Below are 19,248 nucleotides of genomic sequence, written 5' to 3'. Positions count from 1 at the left end.
TATTTTAGTCAAATTAATGTGTTTTATTTTTAAAATTCTTTCTATAGCTTTCAATCATAGAGATTGTATACTTCTCAGATTTTTAAGTTTTTTTCATCTTTAGATCTCTAACTTGATTCATTTATGTTTAAAAATAACTTTATTGAGGTATAAATAACATACAATTTAAATGCATTAATTTAAATGCAGTTAGTTTTATAATGTATACTTGTGTAATTACTATCACAATTAATAAATATTCCATTTCCATCACCCCTAAAGGTTCTCTTATGCTCTTTCTTGGCCAGCCCTCCACCGCATCACTGGTACCAGACAACCAGAAGTAGAAATTTTCTATCTGTGTAGTTAGGTTTTCTTTCTTAAGAGTTTCATACAAGTAGAATTATATAGCATGTACTATGTATCTGGCTGGTTTTGCTTTACATGTTTTTGAGATTCACTCATATTGGTGCACATACCAGTAGTTCGCTACATTTTATTGCTAAGTGCTCTATTGCATGGATATACCATAACTTGTTCATCCTTTCACTCGTTTAGGGACATGTGGATTATTTCCAGTTTGGGGCTATTATGAATAAAGCTTCTATTAATGTCCATGTACAAGTCCTTATATAAACATGTATCTTTATTTTGTTTGGATAAATAATTAGGAGTGGAATTTCTGGGTCATGTTATAAATATATGTTTTCTTTTATGTGAAGTACTTCTTTTTTCCAAAGTTGTTGTGCCATTTTACATTCCCACAGCAATGTATGAGTTCTGGTAGCTCTATATCCTTATTAACAGTTGGCATTGTCAGTCTTTTAAATTTTAGTCACTCTAGTGGGGTGTAGTGGTATAGCTTTGTGGTTTCAATTTGCATTTTTTCTGATGACTTGTAATTTGGGGCATCTTTTCGTTTGTTCAATGGCCATTCATATATTTTCTTTTGTAAAGTGTTCACATCTTCTGCCCATTTTATAATTGTATTGTTTGTTCTATTATTGAGTTGTAAGAGTTATTTGTGTATCTGCATATAAGTCCTGTGTTAGATACATGTATTGTAAATATTTTGTTCCAGATTGTACTTCTTTTTCATATTCTTAACAATGTCCTTTGAAAGGCAGTTTTTAGTTTTGATGAAGTCCACTCTTTCATGGTTCATGCTTTTTGTGTCTCAAGAAATCCTTGCTTACCTTTAAATATTATACCACTTTATATATAATGTTATTACCTTGCAATAATATTCTTTAATTTTCTTCCTCCTACTCTTTATGTTATTGTTGTCATACATTTTACTTCTACATATTTTATAAACTCTACTATATGTTATTTTTTCTTTAAACAGACAAGTTGCTTTTAAAGAAATTAAGAAACAGGAAGCAAGTTTTATCTACCCACATATTAGTCTTTTCTGGTACTTGTCATTCCTTTGTATAGATCCAGGTTTCCTTTTGGTATTGCTTTTCTTCTGCTTGAAAAACATCCTTTAACTTTTTTGTAGTATAAGGTCTCTTGGCAACAAATTCTTTCAATTTTTTTTTTTCTTTTTCTTTTTGGCTGGAAGGGGTCTGAAAAGTCTTTGTTTTGACTAAATTTTGAAAGATATTTTTACTGGGTATAGAATTCTAAGTTGAGGATTTTTCTTCTTTCAGCACTTAAAAGATGTCAATCCTTTATCTTCTGGCTTGAATAGTTTCTGATGAAAAGTCTGTGATCATCTTAATTTTTGTTCCTCTCTGCATATGTCATTTAATTTCTGCACTTGAGATGTTCTCTATCAGTGATATATTAGGAATTTGAATATAACGTGCTTTTACGTAGTTTTCTTTATGTTTATTGTGCTTTGATTCATTGAATTTCTTTGACCGGTTGATTGATAGATTTCATCAAATTTGGGAACTTTTTGGCCATTGTGTCTTCAAATATTTTTTCTGGGCCTCATTCTTCTTTTCTAATTATACATACGTTGGATCACTTGAAAATTTCCCACAAGTGGCTGCAGCTCTGTTCATTTTTTTTCCACTTTTTTTCTTTCTTTGCTTCTATTTTGGCTAATTTGTATTATGGTATATTCAAATTTCTTGGTTTTTTTTTTTTTCTTGCTGTGTTTAATCTGCTATCATTCTCATCCAGTGAATGTTTTATCTGAGACTTAACATTTTTCATCTCAAGAAGTTCCATTTGCTTCTTTTTAATATCTTCCACTTACTGCCTCATTTACGTTTAGGTTTCTTTTACATATGTGAACATAGTTAGAATACCTTTGTAATATCCTTTCCTGCTAATTCCTTTATCTTTGCTTCTGGATCTGTTTCTATTGACTGTCTATTGATTTTTCTCCTGGGTATTAGTCATATTTTTCTGCTTCTTGGCATGTTTAGTAGTTTTGATTGGATATTGAACATTGAATTTTTCATTGTCAATTGGCTGGATTTTGTTGTCTTCCATTAAAGAGAGTTGGGCTTTATTCTATTAGGCAATTAATTTACTTGAGTTTCTGCTTGCCCATTTGTATGTGATTTTTAAAGCTATTGTTAGGGCATGACTAGATTAGTCTTTACTAAAGGGAGAATTTAGTTTTATTACTGAAGTATGACCTTTCTGGGCTTTTACCTGAATGGTCTCAACAATCAGGAGTATTCTCTTATTATGTGAGATCTGGGAAGTGTTAAACTCACAGCTCACTGATTGTTCTTTATGTAACTTTGTTGAGTTTCACCTTATATGTATACACATTTCAGTATTCCTTAAAGTCTCAAGGGGATTCCTATACACATTTATTGAACCCTTGTTTCACATGGTTCCCTCAACTTGGAAATAACTGTGCTTTGCAACACCCAGCTGACTCACCCTCCCCAAACTCCAGTCTTTGTCTCTTCCACTTAGCCAGACTTCCATGCTCTACTTGATATTCCATCATCATGCCTTGTGACTTGCTTTCCCCGCTATCCCCTTGCAGTCTAATTCCTGTACAGCTGCCACAATCAAAAGCAACTCAGATCAAGCAGTCCTCCTGCTCAGAACCCACAAGGGGCTTCTCAGGTCACTTATAATAAAACCCAGTGTTCTTAATGATAGCCTACAAGATTCTGCATGATCTGGCTCTTGGCTCCGTCTCTAACCCCATTTCTGGCTTGTCTTTTCCTTACACACTCCTCTCTCTTCACGCTGGCCTCATTCCTGCTCCTGAAACGCTCCCAGTGTACTTTCATGTTAGAACCTTTGTAACTGCTGTTTCCTCCACTTTCAAAAGTTGTCCATCCGTTATTTCTCCAGCTTGCTCTCATTTCCTTCAGATCGTGGCTCACATGTCTGTTCCTTAGACAGAAGTCTTTCCTGAACTGGTAGGAATGTTTTTTCTGAGCACATCGCTTCACTCCCCACCTCCTTTCCTGCTTTACTTTTCTCCATAGTGTCTTTGCACCTGACACTGTATTTTTATATCTCTTGGTTTATTATCTGCTGGAAAGTAAGGTCTATGGGATTAGACAGGGATTTTGTTTTAGTTCCTACTGTATATCCCCTCCTAAAACATTTCCTGGAATACAGGCAGGGCTTCATAAATATTTTTTGGAAAAATGAAAGAATGAATTAAAATATGATCATAAACCTTTTTTCTTTCTGTGATTTTATTGTGTAGAATTGAAAGTAGGTCTGCCTAGATCATGATGATGGTAGTCAACAGCAGCATTTCCTGGATACATCTTGCATCGAAACCTGGCATACAAAAGCTCTCTCCTCCTGCCTCGCTTTCCCTCCCATGCACATCCACTGCCAAGCTCCTTCGTCTGGGATCCAGGGCCTCCTAAGACCTCATTTCTGCTGGCCTTTCTAGCTTCACTTCTACCAAGCCCTTGCCCTCACAGCCTATGCTGCGGTCATACTGAGTAACATACTTCCCTTCATGTGCCCCTTGCAGATGTCTCTTGCATCACTTCTCACATTTTGACACTTATTTGTTTATGGATCTCTCTTCCTTGTAGTGCATAAGCTCTTCAAAGGAAGGGGCCTGGCATACCTTTGTACTTCCAGGACCTAGCACAGTTCCTGGTATATCATACATGGTTAGCAAGTATTTATTCAGTGTAAGAGATGGTTTTTGCCTGCAAGTCAAAGACTAGTGGGAGCTTGAAAAGGTTGGATATGCTGAGGTAGGAAGAAGGCATATAATACAATTGAATCAGCACATTCAACTATAAAAAATAGCCTAAGTGGAAGGAAGGGTTATTTGACAGGTGTTCTTTAGATGGAAGTGGAGACATTTGGCAGTGGACTGACTGTGTCAGCATTAGTCCTATTACTTGGTCTTTGAGAGACATGTGAGATGGTGACCCTGCTAATCATGAGGAAATAATACACGGGAGAATTCAGGGCAGCGGTGGTATATTCATGTTCTTGCTCTTGGACCTGTTAACAGTGTGAGTTTTGATGGTTGGGTTAGCATTAGCCTGACTGCTCCTGGTTCAGTGGGAAAGAATGCTGTGAAAATTTACTTACGTCTGTCTAGAGTATGGGAGGAGAAAACAGCTGTATTTGGGTCCATTTATTTGTCATCCCTGGTTGATGGTTTATATTTTCCAAGATGATTTGTGAGTGACAATGGATCTATATTCAATTGGCCCAGTATTGTTGAATATGTGAAAAGATTTTATGTAATTTTAAAAATGTATATTTTATAAAAATGTGAACCTACAGATTCAAGTAGGCTATAAGTTTTAAAAGATCAAAAACTTTTTTTTTTAATTCAGGTTTGTTACAGAAAGAGAAAATGGCAGTTGAAGCATTTCAGATTTGCTGCCTCCTCCTGCCTCCGGAAAACAGGAGAAAGTTACAGCTGTTGATGAGGATGATGGCAAGGATCTGCTTAAACAAGGAGATGCCACCACTGTGTGATGGCTTTGGCACCCGAACACTGGTAGGTTGATTTTTAACATCTGCTGTGATGAGGTTTTGGAATGAAATGCAACTGAGTAAAGTTTGCTAGTTTGGGAGATCAGAGGAACGTGCAAGGCAGGCTTGCTTGAAGAGCCACGGTCTGGTGTCCACCCAGTCTTGTATTGTAATTTTGGTCTAAGTGTCTTAAAGAACATAATGACAAGTAAAGACTGAGTATGGGACAGACTCTGAGTGTAGAGATATCTGCTGCATCCTGTTTTACCACTATTTTTTTAAATTTATTTTTTATCTATTTTAATTACCAAATAATAATTGTGTATATAGGATACAATGTGATGTTTTGATCTATGTATACATTATAGAAAGATTCAATCAAGCTAATTAACATATCCATCACCTCACCAACTTAGCATTTTTTTATGGCGAGAACATTAGAAATCTATTCTTTTAATAATTTTGAAATATACAATACTTTATTATAATTGTGGTCACTGTGCGGTACTATAGACTATTAACACTTATTCCTCCTGTCTAATTGGAACTTTGTACCCTTTGGCCAACACCTCCCATTTCCAACCCCTTGCACCCCCAGCCTCTGGTAACCGCTGTTTTACTCTCTGTTTTTAACAGCATGTGTTTTTAAATAGAGTTTATGTTTAGAATTTACTTACTAGTAAAATCTCTTAATTTTCCTCAAAAAAGTCTTGAAGCAAAATTAGTGCTTCATTGGAATGTATATACTTTCTATATCCTGCTCAACTGCTGTGTACTCCCTGGCGATCCACTGGCCCAGTTTTAGAAGTAATAGAATAAGATCAGAGGAGCACTCCATGCCCAGTAGAGTGATTCTTGACCTCTTTTTTGGGTGAGCAGATGGTAGAGGGCTAATGGACCTTTTTGAAAAGGTGAAGAAATCTTTGCACCTATTCCTATATAGAATATATGTGAAAATTTTGCATACAATTTCAAGGCGTTCATAGATTCCCTGGGGTCCATGGTGTCACTAGGCAAAAAAATCTCTGCCAGTGTGTCCCGCTGCACACGTGAATGTGAGTGAAGATCATTTGTAGTGTGTTGATGAAATGAAGTTTTACCAAACAGAAATACATCATTTCATGCTCATAGGTTTTGAAGTAAGATTGTCAGCAGTAAAATCAGTAAGAGAAGGAAAAGATAAGAAAATCAGTCCAAAGAATAGTATTAAGAATGGAGTAGTTAATATTAATTTATATTATATAACATATATGTTATAATATATTTTGTGTTTCTGCTTGCCATGAAGAGAGTCTCGTCACTTAATGCACTTCTTGTAAAGTCCCATGGCTTTGTTCAAAGATGATTGTCAAATATACACCCAAAATCCTAGAGAAAATAAGCTGACTAGGGAAAAATGTAACGATTGAGGCATACAGATTGTTTAGCAGAATTTTAAAAAAAGCAATAATGAAATCAGGATATTGTTTGACTAAATGGCTATAATGTACTTTGAACTTGAAAGCGCTACATGTTCAAGTCATAGTGATAATAATTTTCAGAATTTGCTTATATATTTGAATATATATATACACACACACATATATTTAAAATCATATGTAAAAGGGGATGCCTTTAAAAACTGCTTAGACAAGCATCTCTCTGCGAAAGTTTCTTAATGAGAAGATGCACATTTTGTATGTACGTACTTGATGAGATGATCACCCCATCTGAGATGGCCAGGTGCCTGGTAGGATATGCACCCTGTGCCTTGGGCCATTTCTCACTGACTATTCACATTTGCTTTTTGCAAATTAGATTTCACGCAGTTCAGAAAAAAACTCATCAGTGTTTATTTACCACACCCCACCCTCCCCCCTTTTTTAGATGGTTCAGACATTTTCCCGTTGCATCTTGTGTTCCAAGGATGAAGTGGACTTGGATGAGTTATTAGCTGCTAGGTTGGTGACGTTTCTGATGGACAACTACCAGGAAATTCTGAAAGTCCCATTGGCCTTGCAGACCTCTATAGAGGAGCGTGTGGCTCATCTACGAAAAGTCCAGGTAAAGGAGAGGATATTATCAGTCCTATAAGATTGGCAGTGGAAAGTCATGTAAGCTTGCTAGGCTTCTTGGGACATTTTGTTATGAGGAGTAAGTGAATTAATATGTACAAAGTGCTTACAACAGGTTTTGGCACATAGTGCTACATATGTTTGCTATTATCATTGAAAAATTTATGGAATTTACTCATCAATGCTGCATATTTTTGGTTACAAATTCCTTGAATGAGTTTGTTCAGAATCTGTATATACTTACTGATAAAAATGATTTACGTGCAACAAATGTCTTGATTCTTAATAGCCCTACAACTTAGATAGTATTAATAGTCTCACTTTTTACATGACAAAGCTCAGGCACAGAGAACTTGATCAAGGGCACAGAGCCAGAATTCAAACTGATGCAAACAGCATCCAAAATCAGTGCTCTAAACTGTCTTGCCATGCTGCCTCTCTAAAAAACATGGTGTGGTAGAAGAACACTGGCATTAGAGTCCTAAAATCCTGGCCAAACTTCTGGCTTACCCTTTCCTAGTTGTGTGACTCTGGGCAAGCCTCTTAACTTCTCTGGATTTTACTTTCCTCAAGTATTAAAATGGTCCATTCTTACTTTATAAAGCTGTGAAGATTAGAATACTATATTGCAAAGAGCTGGGCATGGAGGCACATGCCTGGTGCCTGAAGCCCCAGCTACTTGGGAGGCTGAGGCAGGAGGATCGTTTGAGCCCAGGAGTTTAAGTCCAGCCTGGGCAACATAGTGAGACCCTGTCTCTTAAAAAAAAATACTACTCTGTAAAACCCCTACTGTGAATTTCTGACATATGACAGATACTCTTTAAAAGGAAGCTGCTATTGTTGTGGTGGTTATATTAAAATAAGGCAAAAGAAATGTAATATATTACTATCATGTGGCCTCCAAAGTAGGGTTTGTATGTCAGCCTATAGGAGCAGAAACTTGCTAAAGGCAGGCAGAAAGTCTGCTTGGCTCCTTCTGACTGATTGGACCTCTTTTCTCTTAAGCACTTTTTGAGACTCCACAATTAAGGACTAGTGAACTGCTACCTCCCAAGATATTATGAAAATAATTATTCAGCTGTTTACAGTATGTAATTTAAAAATTAAAAAATTTTGCAGTTAAGAACCTAATACATTGAAAAAATTGGAAAATAAAGAGAATACACACTAAAAATTTTAGTCACACCAAATGTTCACACTCAGTATTATAATTTTCAGTTATTTTTGTGTGTGTTTATGTGCTGTTGTTGGCATGTGTGCCTGCCTGCCTGCCTGCCTGCCTTCCTTCTCTTAATAATACAATGAGAAAAATTTCCCACATCATTAAATGTTCTTGATTGACCAAAAGCACAGAGTCTAGAGCATAATGTTTTTTTTTTTTTTAATTTTTAATTTTTTTTTGTTTCAGCATATTACGGGGTTACAAATGTTTAGGTTACATTTATTGCCTTTGCCCCACCCGAGTCAGAGCTTCAAGTGTATCCATCCCCCAGAGGGTGCACACTGTACCCATCCTCTTCTCCCCCCTCCCACGTTCCTGACACCTGATGAATGTTACTGCTATATGTGCACTTAACTGTTGGTCAGTTAAGTCAGTTAATACCAATTTGATGGTAAGTACATGTGGTGATTGTTTTTCCATCATTGTGATACTTCACTTAGTAGAATGGGCTCCAGCTCTAGCCAGGATAATACAAGAGGTGCTAGATCACCATTGTGTTTTGTGGCTGAGTGGTTTGAATTCATGATGTGCCCTTGGTTAATGGTGGCCTTACGCAAGTTATATAATGTCTTTACTTCAACATCTGTCTCAACATCTCTCTTTTCTCATTGATAAAATGGGAATAATAAATAATACTTAACCTCATTGGGTTGTTTTGGGAATTGAATGGCTTATTACATGTGAAGTACTTAAAATAATGTTTATCACATTGTAAACCTTCAATTTGTAGCTGCCGTTGTTGTTGTTGTTGTTGTTGTTATCATCATTATTGTTATTCTACAATGTCATTATTATTGGTAACATAGTATTCTATAATATGGATATACCATAATTTACTTTTTGGTTGATATTTAGATTGTTTCTATGTTTTTCCTCCTGTTTTGCAAGCAATATAATGATTAATATTTTTATAGCTAGGTTTTTTTTGCTGATCTATGATTATTTTCTAAGAATAAATTCCTAGGAATGGCGTTGATTGGTAAAAGGCCATGAACAAATTTTAAGTATTGATAGCATATTGCCAAATTTCCCTTTAGAATGATTATTTTCCGTTTACATTCCTGTCAGTGATACAAGAAAGCGAGCATTCATTTCTTTGCACCTTTGCCTATTTTGGATATCCCCATCAACACTCATACATAACTTTGCCATTTTCATGTGTAAAAAATGTAATCTTACTGCTGTTTAATATTTTTTCCCCTGACATTTTTATGAGCCAAACTTAAAAAAAGTAAAAATGAAAAGAAATACTTCACTGAATTTCTGCAAGGAAATGTTGTAGCAATAACAGTTTTGCCATGTATACGTGCTAGGTTTGTGTATTCATATATATAGCACAGGCATATATTATAGCAAATTAGCCCCGTGAGCCCTTTGCTGTCCAGTGAAGATCAGAAGGCTGAGCTGTGATGATTAATTTTACTGCAGGTAAACATGATCTTTTGAAGAGGCCCTGCAGTGTGTACTGAATAAAGTCAATGACTACTCAATTGTCCAATTACTTTTTCTCTAGTGGAAGTACACAGTAGAATTGCCAAGCAATTGTTTCTTTTAGCACTCAGAGCTTAAGATCTCTGGTTCTCTTGAATAGGCCCCTAAGCCCCTATGCCGTAGCACGTTTAGTTAGAGCAGTGCTACTCTGAAAATGCACAGTGTTGCTTGGATTATTCTAGTGATTCATTTTGTGGCAGTTTCAGGGCTGACTCTGGGATAAATTGTGAGGTAGGCAATGCTTTTGACACAAGCCTTCCATTTATTGTCTGCAACTCTTTTGATCCCCTTCACTCCTGGGTATCTAGTGTTTTTCTCATGCCCTAGGCTTCTGGCTATCACCCTCTACCTGGGTCTTACCCTTTATTCTGGCCCTTTTCTGTTTTTTTGCCCTTCTTCAAATAAAAAAGGAAGTGTCCTTTGTAGGCCCCTTTCCCTTAGGGTTCTGCTCTTTCTTAGGTTGTCTCTAATTGATTTGATAAACTGATATTGAGGCATGGAATATGCTTAATGTATAATAATAACCCCTCTTGGCAACATATTTATTTTTAGCTGTGACTTATAGGAAAAAAATCTTAAACCAAAAATGTGAATATAATAGTGCAGAAAAACAGCAGGGTGCTCCAGAAAAGACTCTGGACTCTGAAATTAAATATTTTTAATATATGTTCATTTATTCACAGGTCTTGGTTTCCTTTTTTTTCTTATTTTTCCCTTCTCCCTTTTGCCATCTGCAGTGTCTGTACATTTGTTGTTTTCACTTGATTCTCATGGATAAAATGTTTGGAGATAGTCGTAATACCTCTGTCTACATAACAGCTTAGCTAAATACATGCTTCTATCTATCCCAGAGGGAGGGAGAATCAAACTCTCCACAAGTGGGAAAGAGCCTGGATAGTTCACCATGTATGTCCAACATTATTAAAGTTTTGAATTGTTTTAGTCAATATGTTTAATTTGTTTAAATTTCAGATCTTATTAAAAGAAGGCACAAAATTTTTTTTTATTTATTAAAATGGATCTTGGGTTTAAAAAGGTAAAAATCTCATATTTAAAACTGTGGCTTTACATGGAAAACCATTTGAGGGAATTATTGAGGAGAACTTACCTGGTATCACCAGAGATTTAGATATCCAGATACAAGATGGTCATTGAACACCAGGAGGATTCACAGCAAATATAATATCTCTAAGACAAATAATCATCAACCTGGCCAAAGTCAAAATGAAGGGAAAAATTATACAAGCTGCAAAATGAAAGCCACAGCTAATCTACAAAGGAAAAGAAAACCCATCACGCTAACAGCAAGACATCTCACTGGAAACCTTACAAGCCAGAAGGGGTTGGGGCCCCATTTTTAGTTGTCTTGAACAGAATTTTGGACTCTGAAAAACTAATTTTCTTAAATGATGGAGAAATAAAGACTTTTCCGACAAACAAACACTAAGGGAATTTGTCACTACTAGACCTGCCCTACAGGAAATGTTCAAAAATGCATTATAGATGGAACAAAACAATAGATACCAACCAGTGTAAAAACACCCAAAAGTTAAAGCTCACAGCTCTTATGAAACAATAGCATAAGAGGGAAGACAAAACAGTAATGGATCATCAAACATATCAATACTAACACTCAAGGTGAACAGTCTGAATGCCCCACTTAAAAGACAGAATGGATGAAAAAACACAACCCAAATATCTTCTGTCCTTAGGAAACACTCCTAACCCACAAGGATACACACAGACTCAAGGTAAAGGATTAAAAAAGTATTCCACGCAAATGGGGAGGCTAAAAGTGAGCAGGTGTAGCCATTCTCATATCAGATAAAATAGACTTTCAATCAACAATGTTACAAAAGACAAAGATGGCCATTATACAATGATAAAGGGAGCAATTCAACAACAAGATATAACAATTCTAAATATATATGTACCTAACACAGGAGGTCCCAGATTCATAAAGCAAATTCTACAAGATCTAAGCAAAGAGATAAACAGTAGCATCTTAATAGCTGGGGACTTCCATACCCCGCTGATAGATCTAGGCAGATCGTCAAAGCAGAAGATGAATCAAGAAACAATGGATTTAAATGAGACTCTAGAACAAATGGAACTAACAGACATTTACGGAACATTCTACCCCAAAACTACTAAGTATACATTCTTCTCATCAGCACGTGGGACATTTTCCAAGATTGATCGTATCTTAGGCCACAAAACAAGTTTCAGAAAATTCAAAAAAATCGAAATCATACCATGTATCTTCTCAGACCACAGTGGAATAAAACTAGACATCAATTCCAAGAGAAAGAATTCCACACACAGTCATGAAAATTAAACAACCTGATGGTAAATGATCCTTGGGTCAATGATTAGATTAAGATGGAAATCGAAAGATTCCTTGAACTGAATGACAAAGGGGATAAAAGCCTTCAAAATATATGGGCTATAGTAAAAGGAGTCCTAAGGGGGAAAATTCATAGCCTTAAATGCCTTCATCAAAAAGACAGAAAGATCACGAATTAACAACTTAATGTCACACCTCAAGGAACTAGAAAAAGAGGAACAAATCAAACCTAAAGCCAGCAGAAGAAAAGAAATAACAGAGCTCAGTGTAGAACTAAATGAAATGGAAATCAAAAAAACAATACAAAGGATCTATGAAACAGAAAGTTAGTTCTTTGGAAAGATAAATAATATCAATAGACCAGTGGCCTGATTAACCAGAAATAAAAGAGAAAGGATTCAGAGAAGCTCAATTAGAAATGAAAAAAGAGACATTACAATTGATACTGCAGAAATGCAAAACATCATCTGTGAATACTACTGAAATCTCTATGCAAACAATCCAGAATACCTAGAGGAAATGGATAAATTCCTGGAAACACACAACCTCCCAAGCAGAGTCAGGAAGACATAGAAATCCTAAACAGATTAATAACTGGCAGCGAGATTGAAGCAGTCATAAAAAAAATCTTCCAAGAAAAAAAAGCCCCAGACCAGATGGAGTCAAAGCTCAATTCTATCAGACCTACAAAGAACAACTGGTGCCTGTCCTACAGAAATTATTCCATAATATTACGAAGGAGAGAATCCTCCCTAACCCATTCTGTGAAGTCAGTATCACCTTGATAACAAAGCTAGGAAAGGACACAACCAAAAAAGAAAGCTACAAACCAATATATATTATGAACATAGATGCAAACATCCCCAACAAAATACTAGCAGACCAAATTCAGTAACACATCAAAAAGACAATTCACCATGATCAAGTGGTGAGTTTCATCCCGGGGGATGCAAGGATGGTTCAACATATGCCAATCAGTAAATGTGATTCACCACATAAACAGAAGGAAAAACAAAGTCCATATGATCATCTCAATAGATACCGAAAAGGCATTTGATAAACTCTAGCACCCTTTCATGATAAAAACTCTCAAAAAACTAGGCATAGAAGGAACATACCTCAAAATTATAAAAGCCATGTACAATAAACTCACAGCCAACATCATACTGAATGGGGAAAAGTTGAAAGCATTACTCCTAAGCACTGGAACAAGACAAGGGTGCTCACTGTCACCACTTTTATTCATCATAGTATTGGAAGTCCTAGCCTGAGCAATCAGGTATGAGAAGGAAATAAAGGGCATCCAAATGAAGAAAGAGGAGGTCAAATTATGACATTGTATTTAGAAAATCTTAAAAACACCACCAAGGGACTCCTAGAATTGATAAATAAATTCAGCAAAGTCTCAGGTTACAAAATCAGTGTATACAAATCATTAGCATTTCTATATACTAATAACAGTCACACTGAGAGTCAAATCAAGGACTCAATACCATTTACAATAGCTACAAAAATAATAAAATATCTAGGAATAAACTTTTTTTTTTTTTTTTTTTTTTTTGAGACAGAGTCTCATTCTGTTGCCCAGGCTAGAGTGTCGTGGTGTCAGCCTAGCTCAAAGCAACCTCAAACTCCTGGGCTCAAGCAATCCTTCTGCCTTAGCCTCCCGAGTAGCTGGGACTACAGGCATGCGCCACCATGCCTGGCTAATTTTTTTTTTTTTATATACTTTTAGTTGTCCAGCTGATTTCTTTCTATTTTTAGTAGAGACAGGGTCTCGCTCTTGCTCAGGCTGGTCTCTAACTCCTGAGCTAAAACCATCCACCCGCCTTTGCCTCCCAGAGTGCTAGGATTATAGATATTAGCCACTGTGCCCAGCCAGGAATAAACTTAAATCAAGAAGGTCATAGATTTCTACAAGGAGAGTTATAAAACACTATGAAAGAAATCACAGATGACACAAACTAATGGAAAAACATCCCTTGCTCATGGATTGGCAGAATCAACATCATTAAAATGTCCATACTGGCTGGGTGCGGTGGATCACGCGTATAATCCTAGCACTCTGAGAGGCCAAGGTGGGAAGATTGCTCGAGGTCAGGAGTTCGAGACCAGCCTGAGCAAGAGTGAGACCCCGTCTCTACTAAAAATAGAAAGAGATTAGCCGGACAACTAAAAATATATAGAAAAAATTAGCCAGGCATGATGGCACATGCCTGTACTCCCAGCTACTCAGAAGGCTGAGGCAGAAGGATCCCTTGAGCCCAGGAGTTTGAGGTTGCTGTGAGCTAGGCTGACGCCACGGCACTCTACACTCTAGCCTGGGCAACCGAGTGAGACTCTGTCTCAAAAAAATAAAAAGCCTCAGAATCATGAGGTGGTTTTAAACTAATATATTATTTGAAGTATCTAGTAGCTGTTCTTTCCAACAGCTTTATTTTGCATGTAAGCAAAAACTGGCTATTTACTTTTAAAGGTTTATCTTTGTGGTCTTGAGCCATCAGGCATTGTTATTATATCATCTTATGCACCTCTCTTCTGATCTCTCCATATAATGCCTTTCACATAATAAATGATCTATACATATTTGCTGAGTGAAGTAAAGTCATATTTTACATGGGAGTCTGCGGAATGAATTAGGCATAAAGGCCTTAAGTTTTGAGATTCCTCAAAGAAATAAATCTAGAGCTACCATTCAATCCAGCAATCCCACTGCTGGGTATCTACGCAAAAGAAAAGAAGTCATTTTTTTGAAAAGACACCTGCACTCAAATGTTTGTTGCAGCACAACTCACAATTGCAAAGATGTGGAACCAACCTAAGTGGCCATCCATTGATGAGTGGGTAAAGGAAAGATGGTGTACACACACACATCCTCCCCACATAGAGAATTACTCAGCCTAAAAATGAATGCAATAATGTCTTTTGCAGCAACTTAGATGGAACTAGAGACTGTTATGCTAAGTGAAGTACTTGGGAATGGAAAACCAAATACCATATGTTCTCACTAATCAGTAGGAGCTACATGATGGGTACACTTGGGCACAATGAGATATAAAGGACATTGGAAACCACGAAGAGGGGAGGCTGGGAGAGGAGGTGGGGGATAAAAACTTAGCTATTGGATACAATGAACACTATTCTGGTGATAGACCCACGAAAAGCCCCAATTTAAGTATTGTACAAAGTATCCATGTAACAAAACCATTTGTACCCCTTAATATTTTGCAATAAAAGAAGTGTCACTTTAAATCATATTGAAGTTACAGGAATACATTTACTTTTCAATATAGTTTCCCTAAATAAAATTTAGAGGAATGACATGGCATTCCTACAGTGCAAGAAGATATGCCATATTTGATCTGAACTGATTTTTGTAATTTATTTGAAAATGCACCGTTTTCTTTCACTACTAATCTTTTTGCCTCAGATAAAATACCCAGGAGCTGATATGGATATCACTTTATCTGCTCCAACATTTTGCCGTCAAATTAGTCCAGAGGAATTTGAATATCAAAGAGCATATGGCTCCCAGGAACCTCTGGCAGCCTTGTTGGAGGAAGTCATAACAGACGCTAAACTCTCCAGCAAAGAGAAAAAGAAAAAATTGAAGCAGGTAAAAAGGATATTCTTTATAACTCATTTTTTCTTCTCCCTACTGTTCTTATGTTGTTTCTTCTTTTTTCCTCTATTTTAACATAAATAGAGGTTTCATATAAATCTCATCTTCTGAAACATAGAAGTTTTGAAAGTATATTATTCAGTTCATATATTACAGAAGTCTCATTGATTTACACAGTTGTGGTCAGTTTCGCAGATTTTTATTCTCTAATGTAGATCTTATGCCATTATCAAACTCTTCAATTATGGAGCTATTCTCTAATATTTGTCCATTGTTTTGACATGTGGCATGATGTGAATTATCAGAGCAGTTACGTTAAGTTCAGAGAAGCTATCAGTGAAGGCAGATTTCTTGTGATGTTTTTGAAAGGCAAATCAGATGGAATTCACAAGTGTAAAATGTCTAGTTTAAAAGCCATTGGCTTTAGATAGCCACAATCAAATTGGTTTCTTGCCTCAGGTAGCACTAAGTTTTAGTTCCTATTATGTTAGAGGATAGTTTTCAACTCAAAATAGGTTTACTCTGACCATTCTTAAAGATCAATCTCCGATCAGGTGAATGGTTTTGTTTTTAAAGACCGAACTCTTCACAGCTGGATTCCAGGTCATACTGCAAATATAGGACTACACACAGCGCCCCGGAGTTCTACACTCCTAATCATAATCTCAGATTAATTTTGGAGAAGAGTTGAATGGTAAAGATCAAAGGAAAAACACACTGTCTCTCTGTAAGCTTTTCACCAAGAAACGTATACCAAAATGTTCTCTCTTCCAGTTGGGCAAAGCTGGTCGGGCAGAATTGGAGAAGCAGGGAGATGGTGACATGTAATTGGGCTGAAATTTTCTTTAACTGTGTAGAACATAAGTTATTTTCACGTCAGAATTGTCAATATTTTAAAAGTGAGATCTATTTATAGTTGGCAGTTGGGGAATGTTTAAGAAATATGACTAACAAGAAAACTTTATTTGAAGCTTGGGTCAAAGGAAAGATGAATTAGTGCTATTGAAATTGGAATCAGGCCGGGCTCGGGGGCTCACGCCTGTAATCCTAGCACTCTGGGAGGCCAAGGTGGGCAGATCGTTTGAGCTCAGGAGTTTGAGACCAGTCTGAGCAAGAGCAAGACCCCATCTTTACTAAAAAAATAGAAAGAGATTAGCTGGACAACTAAAAATATATAGAAAAAAATTAACCGGGCATGGTGACACATGCCTGTAGTCCCAGCTACTCGGGAGGCTGAGGCAGGAGGATTGCTTGAGCCCAGGAGTTTGAGGTTGCTATGAGCTAGGCTGATGCCATGGCACTCTAACCAGGGTGACAGAGCGGGACTCTGCCTCAAAAAAAAAAAAAAAAAATTGGAATCAAACGATTTAACAAAAATAAAACGAAAACAGGAAACCATGGGATCAGAAACTCTTATTTAAAATGTGGCTGCCTAATTTTATTGGCTCTTGTGTGTCTTTTGACTCTTCTTGGACTTTTTTTTTAGTTTCAGAAATCCTATCCAGAAGTCTACCGAGAGCGATTTCCTACACCAGAAAGTGAAGCACTTCTGTTTCCTGAAAAACCCAAACCAAAACCACAGCTACTAGTGTGGGCACTAAAAAAGCCTTTCCAACCATTTCAAAGAACTAGAAGTTTTCGGATGTAATACTTCCACAGCAACAGGGGTTAGAGACCTTCTGTTATTGTTGTTGTTGATGTTGTTTTGAGTGATTCGTGCTTAGGAGGACTGTGGTGGTTGAAGAAAGAAATGCAAAAAACACAGACTACTGAAATTCAGATAAAGATTATCTGACTTAAAAAATGTTGAGCCATTATCAGTATTTTTGTAAAATTCAGTGCTATTTTTAAAGTATATAAGTCAATAAAAACAATTGAGTCAAATATATAGTGGCAATGTTAACATGTTTGTAATTGTTACCAAATTTAAGGGTAAAGTATTTTCATCTTTTTATTTGTTGTTTTTCACGGTGTTTATAATAGTTGTGTGTACATCCTAGTGACTGATGTCTTTGTTATAACCAAGTCTTAAAAACACTGTGTATACTTGAATAAGAAGACACTGTGTACTGTTACTGTGATCCTGTTGGCTTAATAGCCATTTGTGATTTCTCCTATGTAAATTCCATTTTTCATTGTACAAAAATCTTAATGTCCTATATTTTGATGGCTGTGTCTTTTATTGCAGATTTGTTGGATGCTATGACAGATTTTATTAAAGCTGGTATTTTTATAACATATATATTAGTTGGTGTTTACCTATAAGTGTAGTGGATTTTTATCTGCCTACAATAGTATAGTTTCAGTCATAGCTAAAGATGGAAGGTTGAACTGGTTAAATTATTCAGGTTACCTTAGACCAGTGATTCTAAGTGAAATCTTTGTTGTTTTTATGAGAAACACAAATTGATTAAATAAAATTAGACTACTTCTTTATAAATATATTTTCATCCTTTTGAAAGTACGTGAAATGTAAATAAATACTGTTTTTTTATACCATATCTAGTGTTTTGGTTTTTTTTTAGATTTTGGTATTTAGATCAGTTAACATCCTTAAATGCCTTTGCCAGTATTCTCACATGAGCCATTTATTTCAGTAAGAAAATAAGAAGTGAGATTTGGGCTTTTGTACTGGACTTTAGGAGAGTGTTTTGTCAATTTTTTTGCTTTGCTTTGCCCTTCTGTAAAATAGTGGTGCACTTGGATTATAGAGCACCTGGAAGGCTTCCTCTGAGAGCAACACCTACTGATTGGCTTGTGGTACTGTCTGTTGATTTTTCTTTGCACTTGAGATCTGCCACTATTCTCTCGTAGCAGAATGCCTCCTACAACAGACACAGGGTTTGCTTATTCAAAAATGGATAAAAATATTCCTATTGCTTTGTGTACCACCTTACATTCCAATTATGTAATGTAATGGGAGATTTTTAGTGTTCCAGGATTTATTCTGAGACTTTGGCATTCTGTTTAGAGCAAAGAATAATTCTATTAAATGTTTTCTGTTCTCTTTGCCCTCCAAGGCAGAGTTTATTTTCTGGAATCTCCTCTCCTATTGCTTATCTATGGAAGTATACGTTATTGTTTTCTTTCCTTTTTTTAAAGATTACTTTTTAAAATAAGTATAACATATTTATGGAGGTGTCATAAAACATAACTACTACCTAAGTGTGAAATTGATAAGTAGATAATAGCAGTTTTCCAAAGTATTTGTACCAATTAATACTCCCATTAACAGTGTATAAGAGTTCTTTTGTTTAATGTCCTCACCAAAACTTGCTATTGTGAGAGTTTGAAATATTGTCAGTGTGGTGGATATTAATAGTATCTGATTATGGTTTTATTTTGCATTTCCGTGGTTATTAATGTGGTTGAACACTTTTTCCATACATTTTTGGACTTTTTCACTTTTGTACAAATTTTAATTGTACAAAGTGAATAGTCAGGCTACACACACAGGAACACCCTGTTGAGATTTTGATTTTATTGACTCTATGAATTAATTTAGAGAGAACTGCTATCTTTACAACATTGTCTTCTAGTCCACGAATATGGTTTATCCCTTCATTTATTTGAAATAAAAAAAATTTAAGTTTCTCTGTCAAGGTTTACAAATGTTTTGTTAGATTTAGTTCCTAAGTAC

At 36.1% G+C, this 19,248-nt stretch overlaps 1 protein-coding gene across 2 annotated transcripts in view; it reads left to right on the top strand.

Annotated features, from left to right (window-relative positions):
- The window catches only part of DEPDC1B (DEP domain containing 1B), a 77,958-nt gene extending 59,869 nt beyond the window's left edge, over window positions 1–18,089 (top strand). The window contains exons 8-11 of one of the 2 annotated variants that reach the window (XM_069492428.1): window positions 4,731–4,897; window positions 6,739–6,915; window positions 15,417–15,602; window positions 17,095–18,089. In XM_069492428.1, the coding sequence (XP_069348529.1) occupies window positions 4,731–4,897; window positions 6,739–6,915; window positions 15,417–15,602; window positions 17,095–17,256 (692 nt within the window). In that variant the 3' untranslated portion in view covers window positions 17,257–18,089. The remainder of the gene's footprint in view (window positions 1–4,730; window positions 4,898–6,738; window positions 6,916–15,416; window positions 15,603–17,094) is intronic. The other variant, XM_069492429.1, reaches the window with a different exon arrangement.
- Window positions 18,090–19,248: the final 1,159 nt, after the last annotated feature.

The sequence above is a fragment of the Eulemur rufifrons genome, chromosome 17 (assembly GCF_041146395.1).
Source record: "Eulemur rufifrons isolate Redbay chromosome 17, OSU_ERuf_1, whole genome shotgun sequence".
NCBI lineage: Eukaryota > Metazoa > Chordata > Mammalia > Primates > Lemuridae > Eulemur > Eulemur rufifrons.
The sequence above is the reverse complement of the archived record's forward strand: the minus strand, read 5'-3'. Positions and strand labels throughout refer to the sequence as shown.